This window comes from Hylobates moloch, unplaced genomic scaffold, assembly GCF_009828535.3.
Source record: "Hylobates moloch isolate HMO894 unplaced genomic scaffold, HMol_V3 SCAFFOLD_5, whole genome shotgun sequence".
Taxonomy (NCBI): domain Eukaryota; kingdom Metazoa; phylum Chordata; class Mammalia; order Primates; family Hylobatidae; genus Hylobates; species Hylobates moloch.
The window spans coordinates 16659305-16679170 of NW_026652280.1; the positions used below are offsets into that span (position 1 = coordinate 16659305).

Consider the following 19866-nt stretch of genomic DNA (forward strand, 5'->3'; position numbering starts at 1 on the left):
GAAAAGGCAGGTAACACACACTCAAAATGAGAAGATATTTCAAAAGAAGCTGAATAAGAAATTGGAAAAAGCAAGACGAGCAGGTAATCCTGCCTAATTTGTATCAAAAAAAGGGGCTGAGTCAAGTATGGATCCTACCCTCAAGGAATCAACATCTGGACTCTCCAACAGGTCCTGCCTAATTTAACTTGAAAGAAAAATCACAAAAGGGTCATGTTGGTTACAAAAAAATCAAGTTTTACCTGTAAGTAGAAATTATAGCTCCTTTCTCACAAAACTGATGTAAAGCTTAAATAAGGTGTACTGTAAAAAGAGGGGCTGCCCTTGTGTTCAGGGAGGAGAGAACCTAGGTGGAGAAGGCTCACCATACACAAGAGAAATGGAGTGGTCAGCGCTCTAGATATGAGAATGCAGAATATATATAGTATATAGTATGGGGTGGAGAGCATTCAATTATCTGGCTGAATTAGTACCTTATTGTAAGTTTCAAAAGTGCTCACAGAAACGATCAAAGGGGAATTGTTTTGTTCTCTCTTCAGTCCTTTAAAAAAAGGGAGGAGGGAGATTATACTCAAGAACTTCAGGATCTTAAAAGTGGACAAAATCTTCCTTTTATTTGGAAAGATTCTCAAAGAATTTAAATCTAGTAGGGATTGGGGAAAGGTAGAGATTGGGTAAAATGAAAACCTGTATTTTTGGATAAATATATTTTCAACAGACTTCAAACAACACAATGCTTTCACACAAAATGTTTCATACAGTTGCTTCCAAATAGTAGCAATGAAAAAAATTATATTGCCATTCTAAATAATCATATTTTATTATGAGAGCATTATAACCACATTATCCACAAAAAGCTGAGCACAAAGAAAAGCTCAGAAAAATACACCCTTAAATCTACCACCCTAAGACAACCAGGGTTAGCATTCTGTTTTTTTTTCCTTATAGCGTTATTCATACATATTTTTTAAAAGCCTTAAAAATCTCAAACGTAGGTGCAATTTCATTTACTCTTCTATCACTCTACTGTAACCATTTTCCCCATCTTCATTCCCATCTGGTATGGTCTGAATGTTTGTCCCCCAACAAATTTTCATCATATGCTGAAACTTAATCCCCAACGTGATAGTATTAAGAAGTGGGGCCTTTGGGAACAGATTAGGTCATAAGGGCTTTGTCCTCATGAATGGGATTAGTGGCCTTATAAAACAGGCCCAGCAAGCTTGTTCACTCTTTCCACCAGACAAGCACACATGGAAGGAACTATTTATGAGAAATGGGGCCTCATCAGACCCAATCTGCTGGTACCTTCATCTTGGACTTCCCAGCCTCTAGACCTGTGAGCAAGAAATTTCTGTTGTTAATAAATTATCCAGTCTAAGGTATGTTGTTATAGCAGCCTGAATGCCCTAATATACCACCACCTTTAATAGCCCCATACTAATTCTAGTAGATGTACATTAATTTACTTAACCTAAATATTAATATTAGAGAAAATGGTCATCTCTTTTTTGCTTTTTTTTTTTTCAATTATAAATAATGGTTACATCAATAGTCAACCAGAGTTTAATGAAAAACTGATACCCGATAATACTGGGTAATAATGGGACATGCTACCAACAGAGTCAGTACACATCAGCACAGCAGGACAACAAATGGGGATATAAAAAATCTACTGAACACTGACGGGACAGGAAATAAAGAGCTAATAAGTGTGAGTAATTTAGGATGCAAATAGTTGACAGAAACAAATTCAGGGGTAGGAAAATGCCTCTGGTCAAGGATTAAAGGCATTCTGCAGCAATACTAAATTTTATGAAATTGATAAACACTGTTTCTACAGATATAAAACAGCTTATTCTCTAAATTATCAAATTATGAAATGAGTTCAGTAGGGTAACTAATTAATTATGAAGATAATGCTGGAGGCTGTAACGCAGACCTTCTTAGAGATGATGTTCCTGTGCCTCCCCTCTGCCCAGGACTGTTTGCTCCCCAAGGCTCCTGTGACAGAGTCTCTGATTCACAGTCTCTGATTCACTGCAGCCGGTTCCCCTCCGGGGAGCTCCACTACCCTGGACTGACCTGCATCCCATTTCCCCTGGAGGGCTCTGGCTGCACCAGAAATTTGCTTTTGGTCTTGCTTCCCTCGATGCACTCTTTGTATGCTGTCAGGATGGTTTCTCAGTGTGGTTTACTCCACCTACTCACACTCCAGCTTCAGTCTGTCAGCCTGCTCCCAGGTGTCCTTCAACCCGACATCAAACTCCTCACAATGTCCAACAAGGCATCCCCAACTTTGCACACACTCCACACTCCATGTTCCACCCATGCCAGAGTGCCTGCAGCTTGTGCATGTGACATGCTTTCATCTGTCTGTGCCTTTACACATGCTTCTCTCTGTGCTTGGAACCCTTTTCTTCATGCTTTTCTTGCTTTTTATCTGGTGCAATATGCCTGATTCCGTTTAAGACTCAACTCAGTGCCAACTCTACTACAACCTGTTTCAATTCGGTGTCCCTTGTTATAATTATCTGCTTACTTATTTCTTCCAAGAGACTATGGCCTCCTAGAGAGCAGGGATTGCTGCTGTTTCTCCCCGGATATCCTAAGCGCAGTGCACTGGAAATTGTAGATGTTCAATAAATGGCTTCACTAAAAGGATGAACAAATGAACAAATGATTGCCTGGCACATGACAATCATTTTTTCAATGAATTTATGAAGGACTCTTGTAAGGTGTTTCAGTAATTAAATCTGCTAGGATGAGAACTGAGATACCAGTGCTTAGGTTAAGTTCAGCATAGAATAAACAGCATTGTAATGCAATTTTAATACATTTTAAATATCATTGTTTATTTCTACATAAGAATGCAACCATTTTCTTTAACGGCAGATAAGCAAAAACACCCTTTTATACTTCTGCACACAGGAAGGAGCTTCGTTCGCAGAAATTATAGAAAGTTGAAAAAAAAAATTACAGGATGTTGGTATCTGGTGCTGCCCTCCCAGTGTTAATACAGTGAGCAACACGCTTAGAAGCATTCTGCCATGTTCTTTCAATAGTCCTCAACATGGGCTGACTGCTGAGGTACTCCACAAACACTTGTTGGCTGAATCGTTATAATGGTTACCACTAAGCAAATAGAAAATATTTGAGTGAAACTGGAAAAAAAAAAAGATACTTTATATTGTTAATATATGTACCTCTATGGTTAGTGTACTACAACTTTCTTAAAAATATATTAAATAGAATGTTAAATCTGGCTAAAACATGACTAAAAGAAAATTATCTTTCCCTCTTTCAGGCCCATTCTAGAAGATAGCTAACAAAAATTACTTTGTTATAATCAAAATTCTGGTAAGAATGCCCAAAAAATTATGCAACCCTCAGAAAAAGTGAGATAACTCATAGCTGAGAAGAACTCTTGATTTAGAGGAAAATCATTACAAACACATTTAGGTAAGAGCATAAAAAAGTCATTATATCTTAAAGAAAAAGAAATTCAATTTGATGTATAGTTTAACTATCACAAAAGCTGCATGGAGCCTATCTTTATTATGTTTTCCTCAGAACATTACCAAAGAAACAGGCATATCAATATTCATAGCAAAGTATTATATATCATCTGCCAAATAGCTGCCTGTACTGCCCTGAAATGGCAACTTAACCTACCGGCTGCTAGATTCTGTAACACCCTACTTCCTTCCTTCCTGCAGACTATCCCCAGTCCACCACCTCCACCGTGCTCCCCAATGGCACAGTCAGTTCCAAAAATGAGGATCCCAATTGCAGTCTGGATTTCCTTGCCCTTGCAAGGTAAAAGCTGCTAGTGTATAACATATTTCCCTACTGAATTCATAAGAAGTAAATAAATGCAAGTATTCTTTCAAAAGAACATGTATTAAGGACCTACAAATCGGCAGGCAATAAGCCAACATCAGGGACATACGGAGATGGCAGACACAGTCCCCGCCCTTGAGGAACTCCCAGAATAGCGGGGGAAAATAAACAATACACCTTTAGCTGGTATGATCAATGATTTGGCAGAAGTATGCACAGGTCATGGCAGCCCAGGGACAGATAACAAGACCCCAGAGAGGCCTTTCCAGAGAAGATTTTTGTGCAGAATCAAAGTTAATCAGGCATGTGAGAACAGGTGGACATCTAGGGAGAGCTAATAGCAGGTACAGCAGGAAGGAGACAAGAATAACGTTTGTGTGGCATATCAGGAAACTCACTATGAGCGGTTGCTGAGGCTGGAGACTGTTGGGCCCCAGAGCAGAAGATAAGGCTGGACAGGCAGAGGGATCAGATAATGAACTGTGGATCCTATAGATCGTGTCTCATACAGAAGCAGTCTACACTGCCTCCCTTTCTTATGATGCTATAGGAACTAGAACATTTTAGCTTAATAGTAAAATAAATATACACACATATGTACTGTTTCTCAATATACAACTTTCAGTCAAATTCTCTTAAACTACTATACATTCTTGGTGTTATAAATGTCTAAGTGATCACTAACCTGGGATGTTCATACAATTAAGTAGGTTTATTAACTGAATGAGTCAGTCTGAACTCACCTTTTACCCCAAACACAGACCTGAGAGTCAAAGTGTAGTACTATTATTCTACATAAAATTGTATTTATGGCCGTGTGCAGTGGCTCACATCTGTAATCCCAGCACTTTGGGAGACTGTTGTGGAAGGATTGCTTGAGGCCAGGAGTTCAAGATCCACCTGGGTAATATAGCAAGACCATCTCCAAATAAATTTTAAGAAATTAGCCAGGCTCCTGAGCACCTGGAGTCTCAGCTACTGAGGAAGCCAAGGTGGGAGCTTCCTGTGAGCCAAGGAAGTTGAGGCTGCAGTGAGTTATGATTGCACCACTGCACTCCAGCATGCGCAACAGAGCAAGACCCTCTTTTTTAAAAAAATCACATTTATATATAATTACTGAGAAATGTGCATTAATGTTTAAACTTCCTCACCTTATAGGGAGCTGCAAAGAAAGACCTTTAATCTCGTATAAAGCATTCCTTTTAAATTTACATACAGTGTCTATGATTTTCTCAACTGCATTTTAGATTTGGGAAGCCTTGAAGAAACCTAGGGAAACCTTAAAATTGGCAAGAATTTGAGGTGATAAAAATGACAAGCAGGGTAACAATCTTTAGTATTCTGTTTGTTCAAATACAGAATTTCCTCAAACACTAAAACTAAGTTATCTGCAAATTTTGACTTTAAGAAAATGTATGCTGTATAAACTGAGCAATTTCTTTACATCATCACTTCTTTTTTTTCCCCAAAGAGACAAGGTCTTGTCATGTGGTGCAGGCTGGTCTTGAACTCCTGGCCTCAAGCAATCCCTCCAGCCTCAGCCACTCAAAGTGTTGGAATTACAGGCATGAGCCACCGTGCCTAGCCCAGCAGGAAGGAGACAAGAATAACGTTTAATCACTTCTTAAAATTGATTATGTGTGCCCTTGAGGGTACTCAATGGTATATTACAAAGTTACAGGATGCCTGGCACATGCTGGGGGCTTCAGTTTTACTCAGATTGAGAAGGGAAAGAGCCATTATTTTTACATTAAAAAAAGAGAAATGATAAAAAGTAGAACATAAAATGAGCATGAATTTTTAGACTGAAAAAGAGACTTCAAAAAATATTTACAGGTGATTTCCAGGCGTCTCCCAGATTTCTGGGTGCATGAGTGCACTTCCCTTTGCCCTCAGGATCTGAAGAGCACCATAGTAACCACCTCACAGACCACTTCTTCTGAGGACTGAGTCATGGTGCTCCTTTCTCCAGAAACCTCTCTAAAGAGATGCCTTCTAAAATGCACGAGCTCATGAAGGACTAATTGTTCGTCTGTATAGAACATAAGCTATTCTGTAAAATGTATGCAATATTTTGTTAGAATGGGCATGGCTTTGAATTTAGAAAGATCTGCTGAAACCAGAGTTAAAAACACACACACACAAAACTAGTCTGGGTTGGCCAGGCGCAGTGGCTCATGCCTGTAATCCCAGCACTTTGGGAGGCCGAGGCGGGCGGATCATGAGGTCAGGAGATTGAAACCATCCTGGCTAACAAAGTGAAACCCCATCTCTACTAAAAATACAAAAAAAATAGCCGGGTGTGGTGGCGGGCGCTTGTAGTCCCAGCTACTCGGGATGCTGAGGTGGGAGAATGGCGTGAACCCAGGAGGCGGAACTTGCAGTGAGTGGAGATCGCACCACTGCACTCCAGCCTGGGCAACGGAGCGAGAGAGACTCCTTCTCAAAAAAAAAAAAAACTAGTCTGGGTTAACTCATTACACCAATTTTGAAAGACAGAGATAATATGCAGTCTTAACTTCCTGCTAGTCTGTTCCTGGTGAGGCTGGGTGCAGAGTGGCTTCAATGGCCACTTTCCAGTAGACACTGCTTGCTTCCTCTTTCCTTAGCCCTTGTATCAAGCCTTGTCCCAAACAGGAATTGACAGTAGATTCCGCAATGGTTGGAAAATTTCCTCAGTAACTATTACTTAACTTGATTCCAGCACCATAATAATGACTGCTCCTGGTTTCAGGTTTTTGGATATGCGTTATGCCAAGCTGACGTTTTTAGGTCTATTAGGTCAACTACGCCACCCAACTGAAGCCTGAACTTGGTTCCTGACCTGTCTTCATATCCATTTCCTACTTCCCCAAGAATCAACCCACTTTCTTTCATCCATTCTGACCCAGCCATTTCCCCAAGTTCTTTGTGTCTTTGTGATTGGGCTGATATTCTCTATTTCATTTGACTTTAGAGACAAGAACAACAACAAACAGGGCTTGCTGGAATCCAGCCAAGCCAAGTCTGGCTACATGGTGACTATGGGATCGTGGTTTTCTCTCTAGCTGATTGACAGCTGATCTATATTCAATTTATTTTTTAAACTTCCTATAGCCATTGTCCTCAAGAGTATAGCATATTAAAACCACTTCATACTCCATTTCCCAGTTAAGGTAACACAGATTTTAGATATGAGTCACTCAACTTAGCCAAGTAGTTTATTACTGCATGCAACAAACATGAAAATAATCTTCTAAAGATAATTAAAACATCTAAAAAGATGCTGTTCTTAGAATCAGTAAGCAACAGGAACATGGAAATTTGACAAAGAAGTTACTGATATGATGTTTAAATCCCAAATTACAAACTTCATTCACCGCATGTATCAACACATTTCACCTGCTTAAAATACACTTCAAAAAAGGGTTAGAACACCTGGCTCCAGCCTGGGTGACAGAGACCCTATGTCAAAAAAAGCAGGGGAAGGGTTTAGATTAGGTCACTATTAACTAACAGCTTGGGTTTTGTTGCAAAATTACTATATTACTAATGTGACTGCTATGCAGTTCAGTGGAAGGAGAAACAAGTGCCATATCCATGGCCACCTCTGCTTCTGAGGTTCCTCAGCCATGAGCAGCCTTAGCATGGACTTAGGTCCAGGTCCAGCCAAACCAAGTCTGGTGTCTGTGTGACTCAGATCTTGTTTTCCTTACTAGACGATCAAGAGCTAATCTGTATCCAGAGGGAGGTCTGTCTGTTTTAGAACCAAAAGAGAACACAATCTGCTCCAAGCAAAACTGGACTGGTGGTAGGGGTTTGGAAGATCAGTGCGAAAGGGCTAAACAAAAGTGAGGATAATAACACTAATGATCCACTCAGGCTCACTGGAAAATTCTGAAAAACTCATTTTATTTTTCCTACTAATAACTTACATAACCTCCCTATCCAAATACAGAAATTAACACCTGATGATCACTTTACAGATCTCATTAGATATATCAAAATGAAAAAAATGCTAGAGCTCAATTTTATCCAAGATTAGATGGTGCAAATAGTTTAAGATGTACATGAATAATTAATTATTCAGGTGTTTTAAAAACATATTTTAGCATACATCTCAGTATGGAGATTTGTTTGCTCTTTTAAACAATAACTGTTTTTAAAACTTTGGTAACAAAGCTATGAATAATCACTTTCTTTTAATGTCTGAAAAGATAACAATGCTTGGTGAAACTAGCTAGTTAAATACACCATGATCTTATCTTTTCTGAAATGTTATCTGCTAAGTTTTTAAAATTGCAATGATCTTAATACCTTTATGAGATGCTTTACAAGTAACACCTACTGCACTTTATTTTCAAGAAACAGTGTGAATGTAATCTAGAGTTATTAACTCAATAATAAAATTTTAATACAGGTTGGAATATATCACCATAGAAATGAAATTACTTTTTACATTAAAAATATGCTTAGTTTACATAAAATACATAAAAATAGGCACAGTTTACAATGAAGACTTTCATAGGTATATTTATCATTTAAGATACGCACAATTTTTACAAGATTTTCTTTTAGATATTCAAATATACATAAATACTTATATTGCAACTTAAAATATTCTCATATGACATAAAAATATCAATTCAGAGTTCTGAAACAATATAACTACTATCTTTTTCAAGAATACTATCTGTCCAGGGATGAAACATTTACATGTTTGTACATAAAGGATACTTGGTATTGCTCAGTCCCCCCAAAAATCCCAACAACAAAACTTCTATCTACTGGTAATGGGGGAGCTCAGTCTGAAAGAATGGATATTGTTAACATAAGAAAAATGCTAAGGTGTAATAGCTGGGGGGAAAATCAATCAAAGAGCAAAAAAAATGGAAACCATTTAAAAATATGGGAGGTAAAATTGAAAAGGAGTTGTAAAGCAGGTACAGAGAGAAGACAACAGGGGAAGGAATTCAATAGCAACAAAGGTACTGATTCTGTAATCCAGGAATCCAAGCAAGAGTCTAGGAAAGGATTAGTTTTCATACAGCAAAATTTGTGTTTTGCAAAATCTAGTTATAATCTAAAAACATTTACATTTCTTTTTTTTTGAGATGAAGTCTTACTCTGTCACCCAGGCTGGAGTGTATTGGTGTGATCTCGGCTCACTGTAGCCTCCCCCTTTGGGTTCAAGTGATTCTCCTGCCTCAGCCTCCCAAGTAGCTGGGACTACAGGAACGTGCCACTACACCTGGCTAATTTTTGTATTTTTAGTAGAGACGGTGTTTCACCATATTGGCCAGGCTGGTATCGAAAGCCTGACCTCAGGTGATCCACCTGCTTCGGTCTCCCAAGGAGCTGCCGCGCCTGGCCTAAATTTCTATTTGTATTTTATTTATTTTTTTGAGATGGAGTTTTGCTCTTGTTGCCCAGGCTGGAGTGCAGTGGTGCAATCTCGGCTCACTGCAACCTCTGCCTTCGGGTTCAAGTGATTCTCCTGCCTCAGCTTCCTGGGTAGCTGGGATTACAGGTGCCCACCACCACGCCCGACTTATTTTTGTATTTTTAGTGGAGACAGAGTGTCACCATGTTGGCCAGGCTGGTCTCGAACTCCTGACCTCATGATCCACCTGCCTCAGCCTCCCAAAGTGCTGGGATTACAGATGTGAGCCACCAAGCCCGGCCTCTATTTGTATTTTAAACCAGATACTTAAACAAACAAACAAAGAACCCCAAAACAAGAATCTAAATCTACATTTAAGAGTTTATAACATTAAAAGACAGGTACAGACACTAAGACCAGCAAATAGATTTAATCTTGAGACTCTCACTTTCTCTTGTGCTGGAATTTCACCTGCACTACACATAGAGACCAGTTTAACAACCCCCGGTAAAAGATGGCACAGCACAGCCACTGTATCAAGTAATGGGCAGCTGAGGAAACCCTGGGAAGTCTAGCTGACAACATCTTTCCTGTGCTAAAAGGCAAATAAACATTTGCTTAAGTAATAAATTTCTTGGATTTTGCTGAGCTTCAGCCAAAATAGTTGCTCTATATGATCAACATCACAGATGAACCACATTGAGAGCATGTGTTGATTAATAATGGCTAACATTTAGGGAGTTCTTCCTGTGTGACACTCCTATTTCAAATGCTTTACATGTATTATTTCATTTCATCTCCACAACAATACTATGAAGGAAGTACCAATTCTTTTCTTTCTTTAACATACAAGGAAACAGAGCAGTGAATTTTCAGCTGGGATCCAACTGGAGGTCTGTCCCCCTTCAGAGCATGGCTCTTCCTCAATGTGAAAGTTACTATACAGAAAGTAAAAATTCTGGAAATTTTTGTTGTTGTTGTTGCTGTTTGTTTTTTGAGACAGAGTCTCGCTCTGTTGCCCAGGCTGGAGCACAGTGGCGCGATCTTGGCTCACTGCAAGCTCTGCCTCCCAGGTTCATGCCATTCTGCTGCCTCAGCCTCCCGAGTAGCTGAGACTACAGGTGTGAGCCACCATGCCCAGCTGATTTTTTATATTTTTAGTAGAGATCGGGTTTCACTGTGTTAGCCAGGATGGTCTCGATCTCCTGACCTCATGATCTGCCCGCCTCGGCCTCCCAAAGTACTGGGATTACTGGCGTGAGCCACCACGCCTGGCCAAATTCTAGAAATTTATAACAAACATCTTAAAATGCCACTGTGATGTGTGAGACAGTGTTCTTAAAGCCCAAAGTAAAACATTTCGTGGCTTAAAGCATACATGCACATGCATGCACACACACACACAAACAAAATGGCTTGTACACATCTCAACCATATAAATGTGTAAAAACTGTTGTGATAAAAAGTTATGTAAGCCGGCCAGCCGTGGTGGCTCACGCTTGTAATCCCAGCACTTTGGGAGGCCGAGGCGGGTGGATCACCTGAGGTCGGAGTTCGAGACCAGCCTGGCCAACATGGTGAAACCCTGTCTCTACAAAAAAATACAAAAGTTAGCTAGGCATGGTGGCGGGCGCCTGTAATCCCAGCTACTAGGGAGGCTGGGGTGAGAGAATCGCTTGAACCCAGAAGACAGAGGTTGCAGTGAGCCAAGATTGCACCATTGCACTCCAGCCTGGGCAACAAGAGTGAAACTCCACCTCAAAAAAAAAAAAAAGTTATGCAAGCCATTTAAAATGTCTTCAAACGTCTATTTGCTTTCTTAATCTGAAACACAAGGTTTATATCAGCAAGTGCCTGGAAAGTGAAGAATGGCTAAGTTGGACTACTCTTGTTCCCTGTCAGGAGATTAGAATATGCTCCAAGTCTGTAACCACCAAATTATTTTTCATTAAGCATAAAATCGATAACTAGAAATGCTAAGATACAAATGAAAAAACTACATTGTATATAAAGATCTTTTTACTTCTGTACCATTTCCCTCCAAAAAAGAAACAAAATAGGAACACATGGTTGTTAATATGGCTTTCATTCTAGTGAACTGGTTTCATCCCATGAGTCTACCTCAAGTCAGCAGTCAGGACTTGCAGACTACCTCTGCTACCAATTTGCTGTCTTAATTTACACAGATCTCTTCAGTTTTCAGCAACTCAGTGTCCTTACTTGTCAAATGACAATAATATCTGCTCTGCCAATTTCATTCAGTTGAAATCAATGTTTGGTGACAGCAATGATGCTTTGTCTATATAGGGAATTACCACTAGTGGGCTACTATGGTGGGGTGTGCTATTTAACTAGATGAGTTGGTGGGGAGGGATGTGTAGTGGTACTGTTAACTTTTTCAAACTGCGATTACACCAGCCTCATCCTTTGAGCCTCATAACCACCCTGGAAATAAGTGGAACTATTAACAGATAAAGAAGTATAGGGTGGCTATGTGGGCCTCGTGTCATACAGTAAGTGAGGGACTGAGCCTAGAAATCCAATTTTCCTAAAACCTGCTCCAGTGGTTTTTTTTGTTTTTTTTTTTTTTTTGAGACGGAGTCTAGCTCTGTTGCCCAGGCTGGAGTGCAGTGGCGCAATCTTGGCTCACTGTAAGCTCCGCCTCCCGGGTTCACGCCATTCTCCTGCCTCAGCCTCTCCGAGTAGCTGGGACTACAGGCGCCCGCCACCACGCCCGGCTAATTTTTTTTTTGTATTTTTAGTAGAGACGGGGTTTCACCATGTTCTCGATCTCCTGACCTCGTGATTCGCCCGCCTCTGCCTCCCAAAGTGCTGGGATTACAAGCGTGAGCCACCGCGCCCGGCCTGCTTTGTTTTTTAACTCTGCCAACTCAACGGTGTAGTCCCTTGGTTAGGAAGGAGGAAGTAAGGGCTAATGGGGGCCTTCATTCTGAATAAACCCAACAAAGATGAAAACGTCCTGAATTGATGAATCAGGAAGTCAACTGTCTTTGCCGACCTGAAGCTTAGAGTTTATGAAATGAAACCACATACCTTGATCTCTGGGAGCTGCATAACTTCGGGAAAGACCTCGATGCAGTTGGAGTGAGCAATCACGGTGTGCATGCGCCTGCAATTCATGATCGTTGTTGGGATGGCTTTCAGCTTATTCCCACTGAGATCAATTTCTTCAAGTTCCTCCAGTTTCGCCATTTTACTAAAAAAAGAGAAAATAAAGCAATTTAAAAGAAAATAATACATGACGAGAATCAAAGGATGAATTAAATTGCTATGACTTTAAGGATTCATTTGTAACAGTCATTTTTACAAACAAGACCATTTTTTCACTATCATTTTGGAGTAGTGAAATATTTTAACAGCTCCTTTCTCACTACAGAACAAAAACTATTCAACTCTTCAAATTGTCAACAAGAAGGAAAATGGATGCCCTTTTCCTCCTAATAGTCTGTGTGGAAATTAAGTTACCCTGGCAATAATCATGTTACTGTATAGCTTGGTCTGAACACTAATAAAAACACTATTTAAATGGGTCAAAAGCCAGCACTAATCCAATATAACTGCCTTAAAAGAGCTCAGAGAGTATGATTTCTTTGTAGTGGCACTGAAAACTCAAGGGGGAGGTAGAGAACAGGTCTATAGTTTGTATTAAGATAAGCTTTTTCTTCAACCCCCACTCCCCCAATTCCTCTGACATCACTGATGAATACAAAGTGGTGGTAAGGAGCAAGGGGTGTGTTAAAAGCCCATTTGGATCACCTCTTGGACTTCTGGCAGAGCCCAAATTCACACCAGGGCCAAAAGACATTTCTCTCAATTGTTCTAAACATCTACCAAGAAGGAATCTTTCCAACCTTATCTTAATAATATGTTCTAATGTAATTAATTTAATACTTCCGTTTAAGAATGTCTTTTATTGTTCAATCCTCCTCATCTATAATCTTCATCAATAATTACAATAACCAACTAAAGAAAAATTCCAGAATCAGGGTTTCTTGCATTCTTTATAAATTTGAAAGAAAAAACAATGCCTCCACCTCTGCAATCACTGTAATAGTATCTGGCACTTTTTTGACCCTTTTACCACTCCTGCTGATGCTAGACTCCAAGAAGCACAGGATTCCCCATTAGTGTGACTCAGACCCATAAGCTGAATAATAGTTTACATTTTTTGGTATTGTTTCTACCTGTTATAGTTTCATTTGTCACAATACACTTTTAAACAATTTAACAAAAAAAACGCTGTATTATTTTTCTGTCATCTTTCAAATATAAAAATTACCTTGTTTATCTTGAAAATAAATATATGCCTAAGATACAGTAAAAACTAAGTTTTTATCTTATGAAGTCAGACCTTTTAATATCATATACATCCAGTGTGGTATCAGAATATACTACAAACAATACGTACACAGACTATGAAGTAATCCATCTATGATAGCCCGAATTTCTAAGAATATTATTTAAATATGTTATATTTTGAAAGAAATAGAGTGATATGGTTTAGATTATTTGTCCCCTCCAAATCTCATGTTGAAACGTGATTCCCAATGTTAGAGGTGGGGCCCGGTGGGAGGTGTTTTGGTCATGGGGCAGATACCACGTGAATGGCTTGATGCCCTTCCCATGGTAATCAGAGAATTCACACGCTGTGCATTCACACAAGATCCTGGCATCTCTTTTGCCCCCTCTCTCACCATGTGACACAATGGCTCCCCTTCACCTTCTGCCATGATTGTAAGCTTCCTGAAGACTCACCAGAAGCAGATGCCAGCCCTTATGCCTTGAAACTAATGGGTAATGGTGCATGAAAAATTATTAAAAGCACAGTAAACAGGCCCCCCAAAAGAAAAAGTTAAAGAAATTTCCAACTCGCCACATAAAAAGAAGGTGGCAAAAGATGTGAAGACAAAATGACCAGATGGTGGTCCCGTTCTTTAATTCAGCAACCATTTAAGTGTGGGCCTTGTGTGAGATGTGAGGCTGAGGAGACAGCAAGGTCACAGACCCAGCTCTTAAAGTAGTCTGGTTTGCAGGGGAGCTACTAAGCCAGATCACAACCACAGGGAGACAGAATTTATTCCTAGATGGATTTTTTACAAGGTGTGTTAAAAGTTTCTCTGCACTTAGGGTGGGTGATTACACCTGGCACGGGTCACTGGGGGTATATCCTCAGAATTAGAGCTGATGATCCTTTCCTCTGCAGAGTTTAGATATTCATCATCTGAAAGGACAATGAGCCCTTTCAGATAGGTTGCTGTTATGTGATTATCATGGTTTTTTCCAAAAATATCACTTCCCCATTCCATAGTGAAGTAAAAGTAGATGGACGTAAGCATAAAATAGTTTAATTATTAATATCAAATGAGGAGGAAAGTAAATATTTCATTACGCCAAAAACAGAGCAATACTTTAAGTCAACACATACACGGGCCTTCCTTCTTCAGCAAAGGCTTGAACAGACTGGTAGCCCTGAAGGCAGCAGAGGGAGGCTATGATAGTGTTTTGATTTGGCCCCAGTGCTGAGTTGCAGTTACCAAGCAGAATACCAGAAGGGTTAGTGTTTGCTTCTTTGATGCGTAGGTGTGTGTTCCAAGCCCTAACTTGTTAGATGGATAAAAGCCAATGAAATGGAAACAGGGTAAATCCTCACAGTAGGCTCAGCACGCAGACTCACTCAAAGCTAGATATAATGTCACTGCTCCCCGAAAATTAGAAATTAAAGTAAAAACAAATTAAAAATGGACTATTTTGACAGCCATAATTTGCAATGTTACAGTTTCTGTGGTAGTGGAGTCTATCACTGTTCTATACATCATGAATATGAATATAAAAGTTGGTAGATAATGAAGGATTTTCAGGTTCCTGGTTTACATTCTAATTCCCACATACCCTATTAGGTTAATGTTTTTGGAAACTTTATTATTTACTTTATTTTTTAATAGATAGGGTCTCACTATGTTGCCCAGGCTGGTCTCGAATTCTTGAGCTCAAGTGACCCTCCCATGTCAGCCTCCCGAGTAGCTGGGACTACAGACACGCACCGCCACACCTGGCTCTAGGATAATGGTTTTTTTAAAAATTAATCTGACTGGTTAAAAAGAAGTAAAAGAAAAAACATACCTGCTAAACAACACATTTTATTTCAAAATCTTAAGAACACATCCTTGTGATTAGGTCTTTGGACACATACGAGGAAAACCAATCTACTTGTCTTTAGGGAAATGCCATCATAGCTTACATAAAGGAAACTGTGAATGGAACAGGAACAAGCAAACAAACTTGACATCACCTGGGAAATAAATATTTCAGCCTTCACCTTTCTATGAATACACTTTGAGGAATGCAATTCAGAACACAGCTTTACAACTGTCCTTTACCTTGCTGGAAAACTCTGAAGTCGGTTATAGGCCATGTGAAGGATCTTCAAATGGGGGTGTCCCGTTAACAAGGGCACACATTTGTCTGTGAGGCTGTTATTTGTCAAATACAACTCTTGTAAGATACTGTTTGTCTCTTCGGAAAGTGTGGCTGGAGGAAGGCTTTCCAGTTTGTTCGCAGATGCGTTCAGGAATCTCAGGCTACAATGACAAAATGCAACAAAACGCCATTGAAAAGTCACAAAAACCCTCAAGAAACCTAAAAGCTTTGATACTAGGTATATTAGAAGCTGGAATCAGAAACATGAATTGAAAAGACAAGCCCTGGCTTCAAGGAGTTCAATTAGCAGGCATTTGTATTTGTGATCCACTAACTATGATGAACACAATAGCTATATGTATTAAACACAGAGATACAATCAATTTTTATGGAAGCACAAAGGTAAGAGGAAGCAATTATTTTTATAGTTGGCGGAGAGTGGAAGAGAAAGTGATATGGTAAAGTTAATATTCTGACTTAAGGAAGAGAAAAACAATTTCCTATTTTGTAATCAAAAGTTCTTGCTAAAAAAGCAGGAGGACGCCAGGAGTTTGAGACCAGCCTGGGCAACAAAGCAATATCCTGCCTCTATAAAAATTAGGTGAATAAATAAATAATAAATGGTTCTTATACTAATAAAACAAGTATTAGATCACAGGGCAACTAAATCACATAATGACTTGACTCCTCTTCAGTATAAGGTCCAAAGCACATTTTACCGACTTTCACAAGTGCAGGAGAAAATTTGCTCTGTATTAAAACAACATAATATGATGTAGCAATGAGAATAAAGAACTAAAACAACATGTATCTACAGGATGAATCTCACAAACACATAATGACCAAAAGAAGCCAGATACAAGAGGAGACCCACTGCATGATACCATAACTATATAAAGTTCAAAGTCAGGCAAAATTACTCTGTAGTAACAGAAGTCAGGATGGCAGTAACTCTTAGGTGGGGAGGGAAAGGAGGCAGTATCCAGGAGACGGCGTGTAACGTTTCGAATATCATAATGTTCTTAGGTAGGGAGGGAAAGGAGGCAGTATCCACGAGACACCGTGTAACATTTCGAATATTGTAACGTTCTGTTTTTTTAGTGCAGGTGCTGGTTACACAAGTGTGCTCACTTTCAGACGATGCAGCAAGTGCTACACTTACGATCTGACCACTTTTCTGTATTTATATTGTACTTATATAAATTTTACATTAAAACAAACAAACAAGATAATATATATGCTGCCACAGTTTCCAGATGCTACAGTGAAAAGTGGATAAAGGCCAGGTGCAGTGGCTCATGCCTGTAATCCCAGCACTCTGGGAGGCCAAGGTGGGCGGATCACGAGGTCAGGAGATCGAGACCATCCTGGCTAACATGGTGAAACCCCGTCTCTACTAAACATACAAAAAATTAGCCCGGATGTGGTGGCAGGTGCCTGTAGTCCCAGCTACTCAGGAGGCTGAGACAGGAGAATGGCATGAACCTAGGAGGCAGAGCTTGCAGTGAGCAGAGATCGCGCCACTGCAACTCCAGACTGGGTGACAGAGCGAGACTCCGTCTCAAAAACAAACAAAAAAAAGTGGATAAAATATAAAGAATGGTTTTATAACTAAGATAACTAAAATTGTCAAAAACAATAAAAAAAAATCCTCCACGGTGATTGTGAAATGTAGTTAAACGCACAATGCAGGGCTGGGGAATGGCAGCAAATTCTTGCTGTGATGAGGTTCCAAATCACTCCAAAGGCACGGACTGTGTCATGCTCAGGAGTCAGAGATGACCCTCCTGATTCATGACGAATGTCCAACTGTGCAGCTGCAGCAGGTGGGAAAGAGACAGTGCTCAGTACATAGGACTCGCCTGCAAGAGTTAGAAGGGTCAAATCTCCCATGCCTCCCCCTGGCCCCCCAGATCAACCCTGTTGATGAGCCACACTATTCCCTCATTTCAATCACTTTGGTTTGAAACTTTCACTATTCAATTCAGGACTATTCTGCCATCTGTTAAAAAAAAAAAAAAAGAATGAAATCATCCTTAAAAAGAATACAGAATACCAGGCAGAGTTATTTTTAATCTTGGATAGAAAAAAAAAAAGGCTATTAGGAGGAGTCCTCACCAGGACTGTCACTTCACGTTCTCAGTCCGCTAATTTAAAACTCTTCAATCTTGTACAACCCCTTCAACACACAAACACCAACTCCATTACTTATCTGAGGAAAAGCAACTTCCCCAAAATAGAACATTTTCCATTAAAGAAACACGTATTCCGTTGACATTTAAAAAAAAAAAAAAAAAAAAAAGGAAGTTAGAGAAGGGCTGTCCAGACCATAAATAGTCATGGGAAATTATAGTCGTGTGTGCTACAGAGAAGGAAATAAAGGTCACTCCTGCAGTTTCTGAAATGGTTTTGAACTAGGAAGGAAACAAGTTTCAGCACCATAGTTGTTTACCATCGCTGTTTAGAGTATTTTTATGAGTCTGTTTCTTTAGATCCCATTTAGACCACCTAATTTCCTGTTAAGAATTTCTTTAGTGTAGCATTAGAATAAATTACGATGTAAGAAATAAATTTTATTGCCCTAAAATATCGAGGACTAGTGTTGGCTGGGAAACTATACAAAATAATTTCATTAAAATAGAATTCTCAGCTGGGCACAGTGGCTCACACCTGTAATCCCAGCACGAGGTGGGTGGATCACCGGAGGTCAGGAGTTCGAGACTAGCCTGGCCAACATGGTGAAACCCCCCACCCCGCTAAAAATATAAATATTAGCCGGGTGTGGTGGCAGGTACCTATAATCCCAGCTACTCGGGAGGGTGAGGCAGGAGAATCACTTGAACCCAGGAGGCAGAGGTTGCAGTGAGCCAAGACAGCACCATTGCGCTCTATGCTGGGCAACAACAGCGAAACTCTGGCTCAAAAAAAAGAAAGGAAGAAAAAAGACAAAAATAGAATTCTCTAGGAAATATGTAGTTACACACACACACACACACACACACACACACACACGAGATAAAATAATGTGAATTCATGTTTGCATATTTTTTAGGCCAGAAAAAGAGGGAATGTTTTAAAAACAGACAAGTGAATGCTCATCTAGAAAGCTGCCAAGCGACTTAAAAAACCCCTCATGGCATCTGAATAAAGGGAAGAAAGTGATTTCCTCAAAGATTTATCCTCTCATCTTTTTGAAAGTTGTCTGTAATTAAGGAACTATATACCTTTTATGCAAAATTAAGGGGGAAACTGCCAGCATCATCCACCTCCAAGAAATGAAACTAGTTAGTTGAAACCACATGAAGTGGTTCCAAAGGACATCATCTGAACTGCATAAAGTCTGACTTAATCACCTTGCTGGTTAATTGTCAAAAGAGCAAACAATTGGACTAAAAATATTTTTTATTATCATAGTATCAGGAAAATTAAATTCAATACCCATTCACTTAAGCCATTCTTCCTAAAACCTCACAATGTTTCAGCAGGAGACAACTTAAATTGGTTTAATAGTCTACATTTCATCCTTCCACCAGAATGAACGAATACTTCAGTTTTGCAAAGTTTCTCCAGGATGGATAACAATTTTAGTAAATAAATAGGCTCCAGAACCCCACTCTCTGCTTTCAACCTTGCAAAAAAGCTAAATTCTTAAAGGGCTGAGTCAGGTCTCAACTCTCTATGATGTGATAACTATCCTCAAGCTTCTTCCTTACAGAATTTTGCAATAAGTATACTATACAAAGATGGTTTAATGTGCCAACAGCTATTTCATGCTTCATCCATATAACATTTTTCACTAAGCATCCTCTTCTAATTAGAGAAAAAGCAGTAACATATGACTGTTTTCTCTTCATTTGTAAGGTACTTTGTAGATACCACAGATCTTTCTTCCTTCTTCTTTTTTTTTTTCTTTTCTGACAGAGTCTTGCTCTGTTGCCCAGGCTGGAGTGCAGCAGCATTTGGCTCACAGCAACCTCTGCCTCCCAGGTTCAAGCAATTCTCCCACCTTAGCCTCCCGAGTAGCTGGGATTACAGGCATGCACCACCATGCCCAGGTAATTTTTGTATTTTTAGTAGAGACAGGGTTTCACCACGTTGGCCAGGCTGGTCTCGAACCCCTGACTTCAACTGACCCACCTGCCTCGGCCTCCCAAAGTGCTGGGATTACAGGTATGAGCCACTGCACCTGGCCATTATTTTCTATCTGATTTTTCCATCATCCC

At 39.7% G+C, this 19866-nt stretch overlaps 1 protein-coding gene across 1 annotated transcript in view; it reads right to left on the reverse strand.

The window, feature by feature from the left end:
- Positions 1-19866, reverse strand: part of PHLPP1 (PH domain and leucine rich repeat protein phosphatase 1) — a 261580-nt gene that overhangs the window by 23016 nt on the left and 218698 nt on the right. The window contains 2 exon segments of the mRNA XM_032152107.2: positions 12260-12422; positions 15604-15804. Of these exon segments, the coding sequence (XP_032007998.1) occupies positions 12260-12422; positions 15604-15804 (364 nt within the window).